This window comes from Sodiomyces alkalinus, assembly GCF_003711515.1.
Source record: "Sodiomyces alkalinus F11 unplaced genomic scaffold SODALscaffold_4, whole genome shotgun sequence".
Classification (NCBI taxonomy): Eukaryota; Fungi; Ascomycota; class Sordariomycetes; order Glomerellales; family Plectosphaerellaceae; genus Sodiomyces; species Sodiomyces alkalinus.
The window spans coordinates 614,429-634,816 of NW_021167082.1; the positions used below are offsets into that span (position 1 = coordinate 614,429).

Here is a 20,388-nt window from a genome sequence, read left to right on the forward strand (position 1 = left end):
ATGTCCTATCTCATGACGTAAAAAGCAGCAGGCTGGCGCAGGGGGGTCGTCCAGCCCAAGAGTGTGTGGAGGAAAGGGGCCTTGGCTTCCAGCAAGTGAGTAGTCTACTATCTCCTGTCCGAGTTGATCGGTTGTTGTCCATCACCTACGTTCGATGCTTTCATTCCTAGGGTGCTGCTGAATTTAGAATACTGACATGACGACCCTTTGTATAGGCCAGCATCAGATTGTTATCACTACTACGCCGTTGATACTCTAGGTATCGGACCTTAATCGAGTTCGGACAGGCTGGGTATTTCCGCTCATGCGCATAGAGACGTCCAACACCGGGTCATACATCTCGAGTGGAGTTTCTCGAGGAGTACAGCTAGGCAATCCACGGTATCCGCCGACATGAAGTTCCAGTGTCATGAATCGAAATGTTTATTCATCGAGCCTACATTCATGTGACCATGTCCGCAGACTACATCAGAGTGGATATCACCGCCCTTACGTTGATGTGATGAAGGACAAGACTTGTCCAGTTTGAATCATTGTGTTATCTGCTCTCCAGCCAGGGACTGAACATGAATGCATGGGTCTAGTCTGCAAGAGACGAAGACTGGTAGAAGATTGAGGAATCTGGCTGCTCTGTGAACCTCGAGTCTCTTCGCCTCGGGTGTCTGAGGCATGCCACTTGGGTCAGCATCCTGCTCTGTCACCTCAAATAGCTCTCGATACGCATAGGTATTGTAAGATGCCTGTGTCCTGTTGATTATTAATTCACAAATTCTTTCCCAATCGAGCATCACGCCGGCCTGACACGTATAATTCCGGCTGACTGTCTTTGAGAAGCTGTGGCCTAACATGTCTGCCGAGCAAAGCAAAGATAGAACTCACCGGCTTTGAGTGATTCTCGAAATATGAGATCCGGACACACTCTTCCCAACTCAACATGTTACTATACTTACTTTACAATCCATTCCCCTTCCGTTTCCTAAGATGAAGCCTCCGTCGGAGTAGGAGTAATGCCAGTATGTCATATTCTTCAGCATCCTCTTCATAACGAATCGAACATTAGATGATGCTTTCCTAAGAACTATATCATGCCAAGTTGACAAGTTTACTGAATTCTACCTTATCTTCTGCAAAGGATTTAGCCTCGAGTGGTATCTTACCAACGGCAACCCTTTTCTAACCCCTTTTTCTTTCGAAATCACTCAAGTTATGGGATCAAGTCGCCGCGCCATTGAAATGAATATTATATGTATACTAACGACCAACGAAGGGAGTAGAAACATGGAAGGTTAGGTATCTCGTAGGGTGACATATCTCGTCCAGCGTCATATATGCTAGATCCCCAACTGGGGATCCTTCGACCTTCAACGTAGGGGAGAGTGTTTTCTTTCTGTTTTTTCCATGCCACCAAAAAAAAAAAAAAAAAAAAAAAAAAGTCCCAGACCCCAGAAAACGCCCTGCTTGGTGATTACATCGGCACAATGTTCTTCTGCTGCCCAAAAGGCCATTCAGAACTCGCCCTCGGCACTGTTGCCGATCACCCCAGCTGCCCACAGCCCTACCAGGCCCCACCAGCTCACCTTCCACCCTCTCCATAGACCATCCAGCCCTTGCCCTTGACGATACACAGCCTCCCCCGCCTTGGCCTTCGCTTTGCCCCGGCCACTCTTAGCCGCCGGCGCCGGCTTAGCCACAACGCGGCGTCCTTCCTCGTTGACGATGTGAAACATCGTGCCCGTCACGCCGTCGTACCGGCCCGGCGGGACCACCGTGTCGAGGCGCGCGTCCTTCTCCTGGGGTTGCAGCGCCCGCATGTACGCCGCGCTGGAGAGGATGGCCACCTGGCCCCGTCGGAGTACTGTCTCGACGGGAAGCTTCGCGAACACGGCCGCCGAAGAGGCGAAGAACTTGGCCACTGAGAATGTCGTTGGTGAGATTTGGCTGTCGATCATGAAGCGTGTCCGTAGAACGAGGGGGGTTGACAAGGTTAGGAGGGGATGCACGAGCGAGTGCAGAATCGTGGGCACGACAAGCCCAGGCGGGCAGAGATACGAAGGGAGAGCACGCAGCGTTGATAGCGTCCGTCTAGGGCCCTTGGAAGATGGGGTGACGAGGAGTCTATGAGATGTTAGCACGAGACTTGTATCGCGTCTCTTCCGAGAAAATGGGACAGCAACGTAAAGAAAGAAAAAAAGGGGGAAAAGAAAAAGGAAAAGAAAAAAGCCCAGCAAAAACGTACCTCGTGCGCACCATATCGAGCGGTGCTAGGATCAAACCCGTCGCAACAGCCGCCGCGGCTGCCACACCCAAGGACGCCCACGGATAAGGGGACGCAATATCAATCAATCTGTCAATGTCATCCTTCACCCCCAGATCCGGAACATTAAAAAGCGCACTGAGGGCACTGCGCGACCAGTTCTCCAGCACCGACGTGAGGACCGTGTACAGGAAAGTAGCATTGGATCCCTTCCAGACGCCCCACGCCCCTTCTTTCTGCCACAACTGCCCGATCGCCTCCGTCACCGAGTCCGGGAGACGGAGATTCAGTTGATGGGGACGCACCGCCGCGCTCTTGGGAGAAGACCGCGATGGCTGTTGTGCGGCGCCGAACGACGGGTCCTGCCTGTTCCGACGCCCCCGCTGTGACTGCGAGGGGGTGGGCGTCCCGGGCATATGGGACGTGAAGTAAGCGGGCTCGTCGGCATCCGAATCGGAGTCTGCGTAGCCGTACGTCGACGAATCGTGGCCGTGGCCGTGGCCGTAGCCGCTGTGGGCCCTGTCGGCCGCCGTGGGTGTGGGCAGCGGCGTGATGGCCGGGGTGATGGTATCGGCGTCCTCGTCGTAGCTTCGGACTTGCAGGACTGTCTTGGCCACCTCGAAAGGCTGGGCCATCAACACGGACGTGTATTTCCATAGCAGCTCGTCTATGAGCTCCTTGAGGGTCTCGACTGCTGAAGAGGACGGCTCGTTGATGTATTCTTTGTAGTCGAGGTCCGAGAAGAGGTCCCGCGCCTTCGACGCGTATCGGTCGCCGGGCGCATTTCCTCGGGAGAACGGATTGGGTATTGGCGATGAAGTGGGATCGGGCGACTCGCCGATTGTCGGGGGAATGTAATAAGGCCGTAGAGGATTCACTCCTTCTCGATGTGAAGACATGGCTCGTCGATGCGGTTCGTGGACATGGTCCGACTGAGGAACAAAATCTTGGACGTCAGTGCTCGAGTACGAAATACACCTTGGGTAAGGTACTAACTTATAAATTTCCTGCTATCGGAATTGGAGTACAACATGAATGACGAACGTTGTGCTTAGTCATGTCGCATGGCATGGCGAGCCATTATCGGCTTATTCCCGGACTCGGCGTTTGCTCCAATCAACTCACATCTTTTGATAAGCCAGAATGGCCCCGATGACCGAAGATCGGGGTTATCGCGGCTCAAATTTCGCAGCATTTCTTCCGGTCTGTCAGTCCACCGACGACAGCAGAGCCGAGCCTCGTTACCAAAAGTCGCATTCCACCCAGCGTCCAGTAGGCGAGGTCAATGGATTTGTAGAGTTTCCTGTTGAAGATTGAGACGTCAACTTGGCAGTTAACTCTTACGGGCGACTGCCTCGATTTTCAACTTTTGACCGGCATCGACAAGACTAACAACAACAACGACATCCTCCCCTCCCACCTTTTCGCAGCCACTATCCCGGGGCCTTGAACACAACGGCACACGATGAACCCGGTGATCCCCCTCCGTACCGGTATCCGTCGGCTGGCGACAGGCGCAGTAGGACAAAGTCGGGCGCTACACACGAAGACCGGATCATTCCGACTCGGGTCCAGTTGCGTTTCCCCAAGACGGCCGATCGTCCGTTTGGCAGACAAGGGAAGGATAGGGTGGCTAGGGCTAGCAAAGCGGAAGTTCCATACCACCCCAACCGTCGCTCACGGACATATTACGCCACCTAAGCCTGGTGAAGAGTAGGCCAGACCCACGGACTACTAGAAGATACCCAGGAATTCGGAAGCTGACAGGTCTCAGGCTATGGGTGACCTTCATTGACAAGGAGGGCGATGAGCACAAGATTGCGGTGTCGGAGGGAGACAACCTTCTGGACATTGCACAAGACAACGAGCTCGAGATGGAGGGTAAATTCCCCTCCCCCCCCCCCCCCCCCCCCCCCCCCCCCCCCCCCCCCCCCCCCCCCCCCCCCCCCCCCTAACTTGCTTGCTCTTTCAACGCTACACCCTTTCCTCTGACTGGGAAAAGTTGGCTGACTGTTTCTCTCAGGCGCCTGCGGAGGATCATGCGCTTGCTCGACGTGCCATGTGATTGTCACGGATGAAGCGTATTTTGACAAGATGGATGAGCCTAGCGACGACGAGAACGATATGTTGGATTTGGCGTTCGGCCTGACCGAAACGAGCAGACTGGGTTGCCAGGTCAAGATGACCAAGGAGTTGGACGGGCTGAAGGTCAAGCTGCCAGCCATGACGAGGAACTTGCAGGCAAGCGACTTTAGCAGCTAGGCCTCGCGGAACCACATTGAAGGAGGAAAAAGAAGAAGAAAAGAAGAAGAAGAAAAGAAGAAGAAGAAAAGAAGAAGAAGAAAAGAAGAAGAAGAAAAGAAGAAGAAGAAAATGCTGTACCTATTACCACACTTGTACATTACGATGTCGGGAGCAGGTCCGGGGTGGGCATGAAAGGGCGTATTTCTGCGCAGCATACATTGATACCATCAGTATAGTGTTTTCAGGGTATCTAAGGAGGATAGGTAGAGACAAGGTGGTGTAGCATATGTCCACTCCGATACAAAGCCAAAGCTTAAAACCAAACCCCCAGAAGATCGTTCATGGTTTTCTTTTCTTTTTCTTTGCCACAAAATGCTTGCCTCAGGGCCAGTTCAGTCCATACCATCACATCAAGCCTCCTCGATCGGACCTTGCTTCAGCCCACCACCAGAAGCGATCAAGTCCAAGAAGCCCTTCTTGCTCATCTCATTCACCTTGGCCTCCTTCCTAGTCACTCCCACCACGCCCTGCTTGCGCGCCGCCTTCTCAGCCTCAGCGGCCTTGACCTGCGCAGCGCGCACGGCGTTGAACAGCTTGACGACACCGCGCTGGGCGACCTTGCGCAGCCGCTTCTCGGCCCCGAGCACCTCGCCCGTGGTCGAAGGCCCCCCCATCATGACGTCCTTGTTGGTGGCGACCAGGACGTCCCGGACGCGCCCCTTCTCCTGGGCCTCCTTCTTCTGCAGCCGCAGGAGCCGGCGCGCCTTTTGCTCGAGGGCCGAGTCGGCGGACGCCCGGGCGGCGTGGTGGGCGGCGGCGCTGCGGGACAGGACGGGGTCGGCGCGGCGCGAGGTGGGGAGCTTGGTGGAGAGGATCTTGGACATGGAGGTGGAGAAGGCGGACGGGTCGTTGCGTTTGGATTTCGTGTTGGGCCGTCCCGCGCCGTTTATGGTGTCTGTGTCGCTGACTGAAAATTCGTCGTCTTCGTCTTCTTCTGCCGAGTAGCCGCCGCCCTCTGCTTCCTCTTCTTTTTCTTCTTCTGCTTCTTCTTCTGCTTCTTCTTCTCCGCTGGACGCATTGTCGTCAGCTTCAGCTTCCGAACCGTCATCGGCTTCCGCCGTGGTTTTGTTGTGTTTCGATTGGCCGGCTTTGCTGGGACGCTTTTGTGGTGGAGGGGAAGCGGCGTCGTCGTCTGAGGTAAAAGCATCGCTGTCGGAGTCTGCGCCGTCATCGGCGATGGCATTATGTATATCGTCGGAATCTGAGGCGAGAAGGTCGACTGCTTTGAAGTCGTCCTCTTCTTTTTTGTTCGATTCGCCTCGGCTTTTTGACTGCCGCTTCTGCTTTTTTGGAGGAGGGGCAGCCTTGTCCTCGAAGGACCTTTTCTTTGATGATGCACCGGCCATTTTGCCGTATCGATATAGCAATGGCTACAAAGTATGCTGCAAGTGTATGTTGCGAAGAGATCAATTACTGCAGATTGTGTTTAGCAGTGGCCGGCAGAACTCTTGGTAGGTAGATTTTTAGGTGGGGCCATGGAGGCGGTCAGCTCACCGAAGTATCACTGGACACACACCTGCACACCTGTAAACGGTGGGTAACTGGTCGTTGAAAAAGATATAACTTCGTAAATAGAAATTCGGACAGGAAGAAAGCTAGAAAAATATAACCACGGAGTACATAAATCACAGAAGTAGCTTGGGAATATTGCGAGCTTGATATACACTATACATGGTGTGTTTGGGTATTACCATCAGCATATTATCAGGCCTAGAATATCTCCTGCTGCCCTCGCTCAAGAGGCTACTCATCAAGAGGCTACTCATCAAGAGACCAGTTTATCTGAGTAATAAAAGAAAATACGTGTAAGACGGACGGACGAAACCAGGTGGTAACCGTCAGATGTCAATTCCGGCTCCTATATCGTCTTCCTTGAAGCCAAAGTGGTGCAGACATATAACTCGATGAAAAAAAAATCCTGGTTTTTCCTTTTTCCATTTTTTTCGGCGATGAACCTGATAATGAATCCGACAGCGGGTTGAATTACTCCGAGTTACCTCTTCCAAGTATAAACTCAACCTTGGATCGATGGTATATTCGGAGATACAGTTGTATTGCATCGCTCAGCCTTGTAGAAGCTGGTGGATATACTGCTTCCATATAAGGTAGCTAGATGATAATTATCTTCGATTTTCCAAAGATTCATCCTTCGTCCGAAATCCGAAGACGATGAGCCCATCCATGTATGAGGTTTCTGGTTCCCGATGAATTACTTCAGCCCACACGGCCTCATGTATGTACGAAGTAATTAATTAATTGTGACCTACTTTGTCCGCATTTGCTGACTGCATGAAAGGATTCTTAGATTGGGTTGACTTTTGACTTCTACACGTGTAGAATCCTAGCTACAGGTCGCTGGCCCCCTGTCCGACCGACTCCGGGGCGATGGTAGACGCCAGATTGGGCCGTGGGCATCCACACTTACTGGGATTCAGGCGACTATTAACGTAAGGATTGGCAACTTGGACCGTTCACAGCCATGAAGACCCCAGAGAAACGATGCCGGGGGTATGCGTGGGGATAGAGCAGCAAATGGATGGCAAAAAGTCCACGCAGCCCCTCGCCCGAGAGAAAGCTTTTCTCCACCAAAACACGCCCTCTTAAGCTGCCATCGTCTAAGCAGCACACTAAATTAATTGCACTAATTAACGACCTTAAACGACCATGACTCCTGCTTCCCCAGAGTCTGCGACTAAGCTCCCGGACGCTCAGGAGTCGCCTCCCAATTCCTCGCCCATCGAGCCGGAGCCGGAGCCCGAGGCCGAGACTGCGCAAGTGGCGACTCGCGACTACAACGACGACGACGACGCCGCCAATGAAGACGCCGACTCGGCCATCGGCGCCGACAGCATCCTTTCCTCCACCGCCTCTCTCACCGAGAGCATCCTCCAGTACCGCCAGCTGCACGGGCGGACCTACCAGAGCACCAAAACGACCGAGTACTGGGCCCCGAACGACGACCAGCAAAACGACGGCCTCGACATCATCCACCACGCCCTCCTGCGGCTGTTCGACGACCGGCTCGTCCTGGCCCCGATCGGGGCCCATCCGCAGCGCGTGCTGGATCTCGGCACGGGAACCGGCGTATGGGCGACCGATTTCGGCGACCAGTTCCCCGGCGCCGAGGTCACGGGGACCGACATCAGCCCCATCCAGCCGACTTGGGTGGCGCCCAACGTCAAGTTCGTCATCGACGACTTTCTGCTGGAGTGGACCTGGCCCGAGGACCATTTCGACTTGATCCACATGCGCGCGCTCTACGGCGTCATCCCGGACCTGGAGGACCTCTACGCCAAGGTCCTCCGCCGCCTGCGCCCCGGAAGCGGCTGGGTGCAGCACGTCGAGATGGAGGTCAAGATCGAGTCGGATCACGTGCGGTTCCCCGAGGACCACATCTTCAACCGGTGGGCCGCGCTGCTGTACCAGGCCGGCGAGAAGATGGGCCGGTCGTTCGCCCTCGCGCAGGGCCACACCATGAAGGAGGCGATGGAGAGGGCGGGGTTCGTCGACGTGGCGGAGCAGAAATGCAAGGCGCCGCTGCATTCCTGGCCCAAGGACCCGAGATTGAAGGAGGCCGGGTTGTACCTCCAGGCGGCCTTCGACCAGAGCGTCGAGGGCTTTGGAATGTTCCTCTTCACCCAGGTGTTGGGGATGGACCGCGATGCCGCGTTGGTGCTCGCCGCTGAGATGCGGAGGGAGACGCGGAAGAAGTCGAATTATCACTGGTTCGAGGTGTAAGAACCTCCTATCCTCTTGTTTTTTTTTTTTTTTGGTCTTTCGTGCTTGCGACTGTACAACTTATGCTAACGAACGAACAGGACGGCGGTGTATGGACGGAAGCCATAGCTCGAATGGACACGCAGATCACGATCAATGCATAGCATATTTTTATTTTTAATGGGGCAATCGTCAAATCCCATGCGTCCAATCTATTCTCTCTCTCTCTTTTCTTTTCTCCATTTTTTATGTATACCCTTTTTTCCCCTTTTTCCCCTTTTTCCCCTTTTTCCCCTTTTTCCCCCTTTTCCCCTTTTCCCCCTATTCCCCCTTTTTTCCTTCTTCCTTCCCTCCTCCAGCATTCCAGCCCGAGATGGCTAGTCTTGAAACTACACCAGCCTCCTTTATACGAGACTCACACGATCAATCGGTACCGATTAAATTGGTTCCCCCATTGCGAAGGCCGGTTCAAAAGACATCATCTACAGTATACTAACGCTTCCGTAAAATGAGACACGCGCGAAGACCAGATGCAGCGGATGGAAAAGCGAGCTGGTCATGCCGTTGAACTGCAAACGCCATTTGAGGTCCAGGTTCAAAAAAGTGACTGCGGTCGTCTGTTTTTGTCTCTCAAGACGCTGATCCCAATGGCCGCGGGTTGCCAAGACCCGACTGGGGAATGCTGATGCGAACGGGGGTTTGCTCTACTCGCAGCTTCGACCTGTGGGTATACCAGTGCCCCGATGACCGGTTTCGGGCATGGATGATGGATACCTTGATATACTATGTATGAAGGAAGACGATGCGCTGGATATTGACTGGTATCGTGATCGGGTTCCTGGACGGCGCCGGACGTCCTTCGTGGGCATCAGGGGTTCACACGTGGGGTATACCGACGCTTACCGAAGCATCTAACCCTCGGTGAACGGTAAGTGTACTGTAACATTATATCCCGACATCGCCAACATGGTCATCCACTTCGCACTCCTATGGTCAACGAACCTCTCAAAATAGACCAGAGTCTCCACTGCTCTGCCTACTTGAACGGCTCTAACCTTCGTCCTCCTCTTTGCATCCGGCTTTACATCTTCATAGCATGATGACACATGACGTTTGTTAGAACTTAGAAGAGCTTTTTAACAACTATGGCCTCGCCAACCTGACCCCCACGATAGTAGACTTAGACAAGTCACACATCTCACTTCCGGGTTCGGAAAAAAACAGTGGTCCTCGTGGACGCCACACGCACGATTCCGCCTCAAGTCAATGACGAGTATCAACCGGAACAAGAAGAACATGCGAGCCCCGGTCCGCCCAGGCCATCGGATGGGTCGGGATGGGCCGGGAGACTACCTAGGTAGTGTGAGGGCCTCGATGCCATGCCTCGTCCTCATTCTCCTGGTTAGCATCCTGGAGCGGCTGCTCCAACTTCTCGAAAACCGTAATCCCATAATTATGAGATGTCAGGCCAACGTTTGCAGCCATCGAGCGGAGTTTGAGGTCCCGCTATCCGTTGAAAACAGGGAGAGAGAGAAAGGAAAAAGGATCGAAAACGAAGAGGGGGAGAGAGATAAACTGGGAGCGAGCTTTCGCATTCTTCGACCGTTGGGTGGGTGAGGTGAGGTGAGACATCACCAAATAGATCCATAGAATCTTCAGATTCCAGACGCAGTCGATCCATTCTTCCCTTGTTTTCCTCGAGATTCTTGACGCATGCCAGGCGAGGTCGGAACGATAGGGATATTGAGATCGAAGATCGAGGGAGCCGGTTCCAGTAAAGCTGCGTTATCGAGCACACCGAGTCAAGAGAAGCTAGTTGTTAAAGCTGATCCGCATTCGCCGAAAACGACGGCAAAAGTCCTCACCTCCAAGTATAAGAAAGCCATTCATTTCCGTCCCAGACAACGACTCTTTTCTGTCCTCCTCATCACACACACAAGACCTCCCTACTGCCTCGAGCCCCTCGCTCAGCATTCCCGAGGCTTTTCTTTCTCGCTCTTCCCCCTTTGTTTTGCCCCCCCCCCCGTCACTCGTTTCCAAAAACCAGTCACTCGCTAGGCATCTCGCCCAATCCCTTCCCCTCCCCCCCTTCGACAATAATGCGTTACATCTCTGCTCTCGCTGCCCTGGGCGCCGCCCAGGTCGTGGCTGCCGGCAGCGGCGCCTTCAAGCCCCTCCGTGCCATTGAAGTTCGCCAGGACCCGGAGGTGACTTCTGCCATTGAGAGCAGCGTCGTCCCGTCTTCTGTTGCCAGCAGTGTCCTGTCTTCTGTTGCCAGCAGTGTTCAGTCTTCTGTTGCCAGCAGTGTCCTGTCTTCTGTTGCCAGCAGTATTCAGTCTTCTGCGGCTAGCAGTGCCCAGGCTTCTGCCAGCAGTGCCCTGTCGTCTGCCAGCAGTGCCCTGTCGTCTGTCAGCAGTGCCCTGTCGTCTGCGACCAGCGGCGTCCTGCCCTCTGCGAGCAGCGTCTTGTCCTCGGCCAGCAGCGTCCTGTCCTCGGCCAGCAGCGCTCTGTCTTCCGCCAGCAGTGTCCAGTCCTCTGCCAGTAGTGCTCTGTCCTCCGCCAGCGACGTCTCCTCTCCGAGCGGCACCCCCACTTCCTCCGCGGCTCCTGTTCCGACGAACCCCACCATCGCCGGTAACTTTGCCTACGTGGGGTGCATTGGCTCCCCGGACGGCTTCCCGACCTTTGAGCTCGCCCAGACCTCCGAAGAGATGTCCAGCACACTGTGCGCTGCCACTTGCGATGGCGTCTCTCGCTTCTTCGGTCTTTTCGGATCGTAAGTTATTCGTCCCTCCCCCCGGAACACACCCGCCCTCAATCGAGTGAGACTAACAACATGGCCAGTGACTGCTATTGTGGTGACGACTTGAGCGGCGCCGAGACCGTCGGTGATGATCTCTGCGACATTCCCTGCCCCGGAAACGCCGCGCAAGCCTGCGGTGGCTCCCTCGCCCTCCCGCTTGTCCGTCGCCAGGGTATTCCCACCACCATCCTGCTGACTGTGTACATTCGAATCGACGGTCCCGGGGTTACCGAAACTGAGACCGTCACCGGCACCGTCACTGCCACCGACACCATCATCGGCACCGTTACCGGCACCGTCACCACCGTCACCACCCAGACCATTACTCTCACTGACACGGACGGCTCCGTCACCACCGCCACGGAGACCTTCACCAAGACCCTCTGCCCGACCTGCGGTCCCTGCTACGGGCCCTGGTGCCCCCAGCCCCCTCGCCCCACGTCCACGCCCGCGCCCGGCCCCGAGCCCTGCGCCGGCGACGACTGCTACAAGAAGATCATCTGCTACGGCAAGTGGTGCACCTTCGACTACCCCTGCCACGGCGACTGGTGCCACCGCCGCATCGTGTGCAAGAACGACATCTGCTTCCCGGACCTCTGCTACGGCGGCGACTGCCACCGGCGCGTCTCCTGCGAAGGCGACGAGTGCAAGTACGCCCGGTGCGAGGGCGACGAGTGCTACAAGAAGAGGCTCGTCTGCTACGGCGACCGCTGCAACTGGGTCGAGTGCCACGGCGACGAGTGCAAGAAGAACTGGGTCTGCCACGATGACCGCGAGTGCCGCCCCGAGCCGTGCCGCGGCGACGAGTGCTTCCAGGAGCTGCACTGCCGCGGCGGCCACTGCAGGCCGGAGCCCCCTTGCGAGAACTGCCGCCCTGAGCCGCCCTGCGACGACTGTGAGCCTGTCTACCCCGTGCCCGTGCCCGAGCCCGTGCCCGAGCCTCCTTGCGACGACTGCAAGCCTGTCCAGCCCGTGCCTGTGCCCGAGCCCGTGCCCGAGCCTCCTTGCGACGACTGCGAGCCTGTCTACCCCGTGCCCGTGCCCGAGCCCGTGCCCGAGCCTCCTTGCGACGACTGCGAGCCTGTTCAGCCCGTGCCTGTGCCCGAGCCCGTGCCCGAGCCTCCTTGCGACGACTGCGAGCCTGTCCACCCCGTGCCCGTGCCCGAGCCCGTGCCCGAGCCTCCTTGCGACGACTGCGAAGCTATCCAGCCCGTGCCTGAGCCGGAGTACTCTCACGTCGTCGTGGCTGGAGCCGACAAGGCCATTGCCAGCATTGGCGTCATGGCCTTCGCTGCCGCCGTCTTCGTCCTCTAAGCAGCAACAGTCAATTTTCTCACACTACAGCCGCAAATAATCAGGAAAGGACGTTCTCTTCTTCAGGCATCCTCATCGTGACCCTCGCTTGTAACCAGCTTTGTGCGTCGAGACTGGTGTGGCACTCTTCCACGGAGTCATGGGGTTTCTTCTTCAATCTTGTTAGCCCATGGGGGGTTTCAGGTCGGATATTGTCCCAAAGCAACCATGAGATTCGACACTTCATTTCTTAGCTAATAATACACGATCGCATTCCTGAAATACCGCTGTGCTGTTCCATGTTTGGTATTGTGCAATGGCCGGTTGTGTCATATTGCTCGTGAATGTTAGCAGTGTACTTGGCGTAGAAGGTGTCGGCCATGTAGATGCCGTCGAGCCACATCTGATTCTCGTAGATGGGAGAGCGGCGCCAGAAGCCGCCCGTCGGGTACGCGGGGGACGGTCGAGCATGGCACGAATGACGGTAGCGGCCTTCTTGTATTTCTCCTCGCCGGTGCGCTCGTACCAATACAGAACATTGTGGGCCGATGCGGTAGTCGTCGAGAGAGCAATGCGACTCGTTGAAGCCGAGAAGGCTGCCCTCCTCTAGGACGAAAAACATCGTCGATCTGGCTACGGTACCACTCAAGGAGCGTCTCATGGCCAGTGAGCTCGATGGCGGCCTCGCAGCCCTCGTACAGGGGCAGCGCGACCGTACCACAAGGGTCTGCTGGCCTCGTTATTGTTGTGGATCCAAGAGCCCGCCATAAGGGACAGGTAGGGCTTGGAGATGGCGACGGCAGCCGTGCCGGTGGCAAAGAGGAGCGAGGACTTCATTGTAACGGCTGGCTATGAAGAGCAGCTCGGCTAGGGTAGGTTATCGGCTCCCAGCAGTAGCTCGGCAAGGCGATCGAGCAAGCAGTAGGTAGAGTGACGACAGATGCAGAAAATGGAGACGATGCCGATCATGCAGGTCGTGGACGGGACGTGCAAGCCTTGCCCGTGTCGGCTGGAGATGCACTACGGAGAATTGTCCTTTACTTCGTACTTCTCTTGAGACCCAGAGGAAGAGCGGAGAAAGCGAATGGCGATAGGCGCATTGCTCATTGCCGAGTCACTTGAAGACTCGACGGACATTCATTTCTCCAGCGAGTTGCGAAGGCTGTCGACGGAGCTGGGCAGACGATAGAAAGGTGGGAATCCCAGGAAGTGAACGTCTGCTGATGCTCGATGCTGGCTTGACGGACGGGTTTTCCTGTCCATAAAACCCCGTCACGGACCGTTAAAGTCTGACCACGATGTGACCATGTTGGCGATGATGGCGAAGGCCTATCCTGGACTTAAGGGAGCTCAGCTCTCTGCGAGGCATGGACGAGGCGAATCTGTCTGATCGGACTTTGGTAGACACTCGAAGTTGACGGGAGACGAATTCCCTTTTCTCATTTGATGGATGAACTATCCAGCGGGAAGCCAGTATAAAACGAGCAATGAGTCGGCGCTTCAAAGCAGAATGGCGGGAATCAGGGAATGAGCAGCTGTGGTGTTGAAGAAAATCATTAGCTGTGTTGGGATAATGCGTCGGAGCATTGACCATCTCGACTTGACCACGGGTGTGGATTTGATTACTAATACTTGCTTTGCGACCTGTTTTTTTTTTCACTTTTTTTTATTTATTTTTTAACCCAAGCGAGACGTCCATCCTCGGCTCAATCAAAGTGTTAGGCAACGAAATAATGAGACCGCAGCCTACATTCACAACGGCAATTCTGCCAAGCTGCAGGTCTGTAGTAATAGTAGTATCCTCTGCCAAATCTAATCGATTTGAGCTAGCGCACTAATTTACTCATAAAGTTCATAAACCAAATCTTCGCAAGCCTTTCCCTTGGCCCAATTCTTCCATCGTATGCCGACTCCGCACGCTCATCACAAATCGTCATGGAATGGCAATAGATCAATAGATCATGAGAGCCTGGCGGGTTCGCTAAACACCGCTTTATTCTTCCTCAGATTCTTCCCCAGAGCTTTCCGATGCACTGTTCCCCGTATCCACCGGAGAGGCGGTCACAGCAACTCTGGGGGGCGCCGTCTGGATCTCCAAGTCGCCCTCCAGCTCCTCGACAAACCTCTTCCAATCCATGCCCGTGTAGGCCCGCACGTCCGGGACGGCACGCCGGCCTTCGTCGGCTTGAGCGACCAGCGACTTGAAGTTGACAACGCAACTGAGGATGCCCGGCGTATCCTGCATGGGCTGACCTATCATGACATGCTCGAGCTGAAGGGGCAGCGCCCGCATCTTCTTGAGGAGCTGGACCCATAGATTGGGCGGCGGTTTTTCGTGGAAGTAAACATGTGCAAGATCACGCTGCTGCAGCACGACTCTCCAGAGCTCCACCCTCTTCAGCGTGGGTGCGAACTTGCGCAGGATTCGAATAAACATGCTGGGGCAGACACGCATGTGGCCCAAGTCTAGCTGCTCGAGCGCGGGCAGGCCGACCGGGTCGATGGTGCGAGGAAGGTTTGTCGCGGGGTCGACGGCAGGAGCATATGCAAGTGCGGACAGCTGCGCGTCAAGGCATGTCGGAGTCGGAGTCGGAGTCGGAGCGGGACTACCGAGCCACTGGAGAAACGAGGTGGGGCCCGGGCCCACGGGGTTATTTTGGAAGTTGATGCGCAGATGCTTCAGGTTAGATAAGTGGGCGACAAAGAGACGGAGTGGGAAGTCGGGGCATTTTTCCAAGTCCTGCCCCCGGGCGCCGTTGACATTGACATTGTGGCTAGGGCCATCGGCACCAGCACTGCCGGTGGAACCGCCGCCCGAGGCAGGAACGTAGTGGCAACTTCGAGTGGCCCCAATTTCCAAATCGAGAGCCAGGAAAAGGGTCGTCAGATTGCGTAGTACGGGGACCACGGTGGGGTATGAGAAGCCGGGGAGGTAGAAGGAAATCGGGCGCAGGACGCCGCGGTGACGACGGAGAACCTCGATCGATTGGGGACGTGCCTCGGCGGCGCCGAGGGCCGTCAAGACGAGCGAGAAGACTTGGCTAGGCCAATACGGGGCTATATCGCGGCCCGAGGCGAAGCGCGACGGAGAGTCCGTCATGATATTAACGCCGGTCTGGTTCATGACGGTCGTGGCACCATAGCTCGCCCAGCGAGCGTTGGATCCATCACGGCTTCTCCGGCCATCCGAGTTGTAATCGCGGATGCCGATGGTGGTGGGTTTGAGGTTGCGGAAGGCCGTGGTCAGCATGTGGGCGGCTCGGCCGCTCCAGATGAGAGCCTGCTGACCTTGGAAGCCCTCGCGGTAGATGGTCTGCTGGATCGGATTTGCAAAGTCGCGGTCAGAGTAGCGGTCGAGGCCGATGATGACATGCTTGAGATGCTCCGCGAGGCGTGAGTTGGAGATATCAATGAGGGTTTGTAGGCTGTGCTCGGTGAGCATAAATTGCTTTTTGGAGAAGAACTCTCTGGCATAGGCGAGGAAAAGACAGGATTCAATGGTGCGGCAGGTGAGACGCAAAGCATTGAGGTCTTCCGTCTTGAGCTCAGCGCTTATCCGGAGCCAAAGCTCGACAGGGACCTCGTGTAAGGGGCTACCAGCCGACATGTTTCTTTCTGGGATTGTAGCTGCGCAGAGTAAAAGGGAAGAAGTCGGAGGGCAAGTAAGTAATTTCAGTTCTATTTTGTTTTCGTTGGTTCTTGGTAATTGACCCGGGTTGTGCTTGCTCGGAGGAGATGCGCGTCCAGAAATAAATAATGCCGCGACAGACGAGAAGGAAGCGACCTCAAAGTGAGAAAGAAGCAAGACCTGAGGTTTTGAATAGGGAGCAGGGAACGGTACGCAGGATATAACCTGGAAGCTTCCTATTATCTGACGTTTGGAATGGAATGTGGAAGTTCATAGAAATCACAAGCCCTGTCTAGGTACCTGCCAGATATTAACGGAAGTCGGAGCTTATGAGGACAAGCTTGGACTCCTTTGGGGCTGCCTGCCTGCATCAGAGGTGCCAAGATGTCTTCTATGCTGTTAGTACGTGTAGTCTGTTTAATAAGCAGCGGGATAGCCCCCGCAGCGCAGGGGCGAGCATTAGGGGCTTGCCGCAGGGCAAGCAACCAAGCTCGTACTAAGCACTACCATTTATCTTGGCTTCTGCTTTCTGCTGCTTTCTCTTTTTCTTTTGGTCTTCTTTCTGATACCAGAATGGTTAAACGTGTAGTTGGGTCGCGTCACCTCGTACCTTTCGAAATACCTTAGGCCACGGTGTCGTAAGCAGGCAGCAGGACACTATATCACGTGACTTGGCGATCAATTTACGGCGCGAAACCACGTGATTTAGGCACCAGCGCGTGGAGACCGTGAAGGTGGAGACATTAGGGGAATATTACCGGGGACCGTTCATAATTGGGTGTCTAACATCCCATGTGTGTTTACGTCCTTGCCGCATTAAGAAGGGGCCCGCTGAGAAAGGTTGAGGATCCCTGTGGGTGCCTGTTGTACCTTAGGTACTACCTTAAGTTAGTCCCTGCGTCGTCAACTTTAGAAGTACCTTATCGATTTGGTCGTTGTTTCCGTACTTTGTCACCGAGGCTCGATGTTCGTAGTCCAATGACGAGGTTTAAAAACCTTTTGGCGAGCCCAAGAGCCTGGGGCTTGGACGGAAAGATTAAAACCCAGGACATTTGTCCCAATTGTTGCGAAATGCCCGAACAACTTCATTTCCCCTCTCAACTCGACCGTCTGCAGTTTCTTATTTCCTCAAGAATCGGGCACTGAACAAACACATCGACGTCCAGGGCCCTCCCTCTCGTCCTTTTAGTCTGAGGGATCGATCACGCATAAGTAAGTAAGCAAAGGCAGCATTGACAGCACCCGGAGATATGATCTCGGCGTCTGTTCTTTTCCTTCCCTCTCAATCCAACTGCCCCCTGGCTTTCCCCTCGGAACTGACATGTTGTCGTCCAACAGTCTAGCCAGGTCGACCTATATCCCCCATTCCTTAATCGGTCATTGTTCAAACATGACCAACGCGCTTCGCGGTTGCGTCATCGCATTGGGCGGGAGTTTCGCATGGGACGTGGCGGCCTACGTCAGTACGCTCGGTGCGGACTTCAACCTTAGATTTTCCAAAAAGACAACCCATGTGATCACCACCGACAAGGACGTCACGAAGAACGCCAAAGTGCGCCAGGCCCGGGCCCGTGGCGGTTGCCATATTATCAGTGTCGAATGGGCCCAGGAATCGGGGCGCCTTGGGTGCAAAGCCGACGAGGCCAAGTTCGCCTTTGACGACAAGAGCACCAGTAATGGCTCCGTGCCGGCTCGGGCCGGAGGGCGTACTACTAGATCGGCTGCTGCTCAGTCTGTCGCTGCTCAGCCCGCCAGTGCCAGTGTGGTGCAGGATGCTGGTAACGATACCGGCTTTCCGATTCGCAAGTCCACCAAACGAAGCGCCCCAGATGCCGATGAGACCGATGCCCAGAATGGTAACAAGGACGACACAGTCTCGCAGTCCAGCAAGAAGTCGAAGGTGACCAAGTCTGAGGAAGAGGAGAAGGATAAGAAGGAGGAAGAGGAGAAGGTTAAGCAGGGGGAGGTCAAGGAAAAGGAAGAGGTATCCGAGGGCCAGATCGCCAAGTCAAAGGACGTCGTCATCCCTCTCGACGAAGGTGTCACCTTGGCCAACGCCAAGGTCTACATCGACCCCAGCGGCGTCATATACGATGCCGCCCTCAACCAAACCAACGCCGGCCGCAACAATAACAAGTTTTACCGGGTCCAGCTCTTGCAGAGCGGTTCGACTTACATGACGTGGACTCGCTGGGGCCGAGTGGGCGAGTATGGCCAGACAGCCATTCTCGGCCAGGGCACCCTTGACGATGCGCTCTCCCAGTTTAACAAGAAGTTTAAGGACAAATCGGGTCACCGCTGGGAGGATCGCGCCAAGGATCCTAAGCCTAACAAGTACGCCTTTGTGGAGAAGAATTACAACCCGGATTCCGATTCCGAGTCCGAGTCCGGCGCGCCCGATGTCAACATGAAGGATATCGACGCCGATGAAGAACCGGGACCGGAACCGGAGTGCAAACTTGATCCCGCAGTCCAGGACCTCTTGGCCCTTATTTTCAACCAGCAGTACTTCGCGGCGGCCATGTCAGAATTCAACTACGATGCCAACAAGATGCCACTGGGCAAGCTGAGCAAAGCAACTATCACCAAGGGCTTTCAAGCGCTCAAGGACCTGTCGGAGCTGTTCGACAATCAAACTTTGGCGCAATCGATTTACAGCACCGACTATGGCTCGGCAACCGAGATGCTGTCCAACAGGTTCTACTCCTTGATCCCGCACGATTTTGGGCGGCGACGGCCACCCATCATTCGCACCGAAGCCCTGCTCAAGAAGGAAGTCGAGCTTCTAGAGAGCTTGTCCGACATGAAGGACGCGGCGGAGATCATGAAGCTGGACCGTGTGAAAGCGGCCGGCAGAGACAATGTGCACCCGATGGAGCGCCAGTTCCTGGGCCTGGGCCTCGACGAGATGACGGTGCTGAACCCGAAGAGTAACGAGTTTGATCAGCTGAGCCGGTATCTCATGGAGACCAAGGGCAGCACGCACTACGTCAATTACAGCAAGGTGGAGCAGATCTTCCGCATCGACCGGGCCGGCGAGCGAAGCCGGTTCGAGAAGTACAAGGATGAGATGGGGCAGACGCCGGGGCTGGTGGCCAAGACGGAGCGACGCCTGCTCTGGCACGGATCGCGGGCCACCAACTTTGGCGGCATCCTGAGCCAGGGCCTGCGGATCGCGCCGCCCGAGGCGCCCTCGACGGGCTACATGTTCGGCAAGGGCATCTACCTGGCCGACATGTCGTCCAAGTCGGTGAACTACTGCGTGCCGAGTCTGTCGGGCAACACGGCGCTGCTGCTGCTGTGCGAGGCCGAGCTGGGCGACCCGATGCAGGAGCTGGTGCACGCCAGCTACTCGGCGGGCGAGGAGGCCCAGAGGAAAGGCCTGGTGGCGACTTGGGGCCAGGGACGGACCGGTCCCACGGCGTGGAAGGATGCGGGTTGCGTGCACCCTTCGTTGAAAGGGGTCAAGATGGTAAGTTACCTGGCCCACGCATGGGAAGACGAAGAACGAAGGGAGAGAAATATGCTAACCTGCTACGAAAAAACGAATAGCCCGATGTGAGTGTCAAGCCCGGGGATAGCGGAATTGCATCTGCAGGCCTATTGTACAACGAGTACATCGTATACAACACTTCTCAGGTCCATCTTCGTTACTTGCTCCGTGTGAAGCTGGGTTGACGGGAGGGGGTTGAGCGAGAGACGAGAGGGTCGAATGGGATATAGTATCGTTGTTTTGGAGCTGGGCAGAAGTTTTGCATCAGTAAACGGATAGGAGTTGGGTGCCTGGGAATGGAGTATTCCAAATGTCTTTGCTTATTCCGGCTTCACAAGGGGTCTTTTTCAGGGTTTGTTTGTCTCTTCCACAAGGTAGTCTACTTGCATGAAATTAGAAATTGACGTTTGCAATCTTGGATCTCCATTGCTCCGTGACTGTTGTACTAGCTTCAGCGATGTCTTCAAAATATCTGTCTTCACGGTGTTGCGTGCCCTTCGATTGATCTCGTTTATATTCTTCCTTTTATTTCCTGGCCTTTATAAGAGGCATCGTCAAAGAATACTAGCACATACGACCATACCCACTGGAAAACTCGGGATCCCGTCCAGCTCTGACTTTTATCAAGTATGCTGCTATGTCTGGAGTCCTCTGCCTCCACTTTCGGCAGCCCCAGCCTCCAAAGCCACACACAGTTACACCTCCCCACATATCCTTTCACTCTAATTTTAGAAAACTGGCCTTCTGAGGAGCTGTTCCCTTGGTAACTTAATCAGGAAGCAACCGTATAGTAAACGGGAAGTTTCCGTTATATTACCTGACTATAACGAAACGGGCAGTCTAGGTTATACCCCCTCTATCGCTTATTACGGGGCGCTGCGTTTTAGACTGGAGTG

At 55.2% G+C, this 20,388-nt stretch overlaps 9 protein-coding genes across 9 annotated transcripts; 5 read left to right on the forward strand and 4 right to left on the reverse strand.

Annotated features, from left to right (window-relative positions):
- Nucleotides 1-1,409: 1,409 nt before the first annotated feature.
- Nucleotides 1,410-3,230, reverse strand: SODALDRAFT_332493 (mitochondrial fusion and transport protein Ugo1). Its single transcript, XM_028611726.1, has 2 exons — nucleotides 2,237-3,230; nucleotides 1,410-2,115 (listed from the first exon to the last, which is right to left on the reverse strand). The coding sequence occupies exons 1-2, from the start codon at nucleotides 3,151-3,153 to the stop codon at nucleotides 1,506-1,508; spliced, it is 1,527 nt and encodes a 508-aa protein (XP_028466865.1). The 5' UTR covers nucleotides 3,154-3,230; the 3' UTR covers nucleotides 1,410-1,505.
- Nucleotides 3,231-3,542: 312 nt separating this feature from the next.
- On the forward strand, nucleotides 3,543-4,965 carry SODALDRAFT_332494 (2Fe-2S iron-sulfur cluster binding domain-containing protein). Its single transcript, XM_028611727.1, has 3 exons — nucleotides 3,543-3,967; nucleotides 4,029-4,135; nucleotides 4,278-4,965. Exons 1-3 carry the CDS (start codon nucleotides 3,720-3,722, stop codon nucleotides 4,514-4,516), a joined length of 594 nt encoding a protein of 197 aa, XP_028466866.1. The 5' UTR covers nucleotides 3,543-3,719; the 3' UTR covers nucleotides 4,517-4,965.
- SODALDRAFT_332495 (Rrp15p-domain-containing protein) lies at nucleotides 4,686-5,961 on the reverse strand. Its single transcript, XM_028611728.1, has one exon. It carries the CDS (start codon nucleotides 5,902-5,904, stop codon nucleotides 4,909-4,911), a length of 996 nt encoding a protein of 331 aa, XP_028466867.1. The 5' UTR covers nucleotides 5,905-5,961; the 3' UTR covers nucleotides 4,686-4,908.
- Nucleotides 5,962-6,984: 1,023 nt separating this feature from the next.
- On the forward strand, nucleotides 6,985-8,868 carry SODALDRAFT_378183 (S-adenosyl-L-methionine-dependent methyltransferase). The gene is made up of 2 exons (XM_028614957.1): nucleotides 6,985-8,292; nucleotides 8,377-8,868. The coding sequence occupies exons 1-2, from the start codon at nucleotides 7,223-7,225 to the stop codon at nucleotides 8,402-8,404; spliced, it is 1,098 nt and encodes a 365-aa protein (XP_028466868.1). The 5' UTR covers nucleotides 6,985-7,222; the 3' UTR covers nucleotides 8,405-8,868.
- Nucleotides 8,267-8,883, forward strand: SODALDRAFT_151467 (hypothetical protein). Its single transcript, XM_028606866.1, has 2 exons — nucleotides 8,267-8,283; nucleotides 8,377-8,883. Exon 2 carries the CDS (start codon nucleotides 8,524-8,526, stop codon nucleotides 8,785-8,787), a length of 264 nt encoding a protein of 87 aa, XP_028466869.1. The 5' UTR covers nucleotides 8,267-8,283; nucleotides 8,377-8,523; the 3' UTR covers nucleotides 8,788-8,883.
- A 1,327-nt stretch (nucleotides 8,884-10,210) lies between these two features.
- SODALDRAFT_332497 (hypothetical protein) lies at nucleotides 10,211-12,645 on the forward strand. Its single transcript, XM_028611729.1, has 2 exons — nucleotides 10,211-11,051; nucleotides 11,120-12,645. The coding sequence occupies exons 1-2, from the start codon at nucleotides 10,375-10,377 to the stop codon at nucleotides 12,390-12,392; spliced, it is 1,950 nt and encodes a 649-aa protein (XP_028466870.1). The 5' UTR covers nucleotides 10,211-10,374; the 3' UTR covers nucleotides 12,393-12,645.
- SODALDRAFT_378184 (hypothetical protein) lies at nucleotides 12,158-13,208 on the reverse strand (the record flags this gene model as incomplete). Its single annotated transcript, XM_028614958.1, has 3 exons — nucleotides 12,158-12,550; nucleotides 12,638-13,063; nucleotides 13,090-13,208. The coding sequence occupies 3 exons, from the start codon at nucleotides 13,206-13,208 to the stop codon at nucleotides 12,433-12,435; spliced, it is 663 nt and encodes a 220-aa protein (XP_028466871.1). The 3' UTR covers nucleotides 12,158-12,432.
- An 856-nt stretch (nucleotides 13,209-14,064) lies between these two features.
- Nucleotides 14,065-16,306, reverse strand: SODALDRAFT_332500 (hypothetical protein). Its single transcript, XM_028611731.1, has one exon. The coding sequence runs from the start codon at nucleotides 15,976-15,978 to the stop codon at nucleotides 14,365-14,367; it is 1,614 nt and encodes a 537-aa protein (XP_028466872.1). The 5' UTR covers nucleotides 15,979-16,306; the 3' UTR covers nucleotides 14,065-14,364.
- Nucleotides 16,307-16,966: 660 nt separating this feature from the next.
- Nucleotides 16,967-19,967, forward strand: SODALDRAFT_332501 (poly polymerase 2-A). The gene is made up of 3 exons (XM_028611732.1): nucleotides 16,967-17,211; nucleotides 17,338-19,471; nucleotides 19,552-19,967. Exons 2-3 carry the CDS (start codon nucleotides 17,390-17,392, stop codon nucleotides 19,675-19,677), a joined length of 2,208 nt encoding a protein of 735 aa, XP_028466873.1. The 5' UTR covers nucleotides 16,967-17,211; nucleotides 17,338-17,389; the 3' UTR covers nucleotides 19,678-19,967.
- Nucleotides 19,968-20,388: the final 421 nt, after the last annotated feature.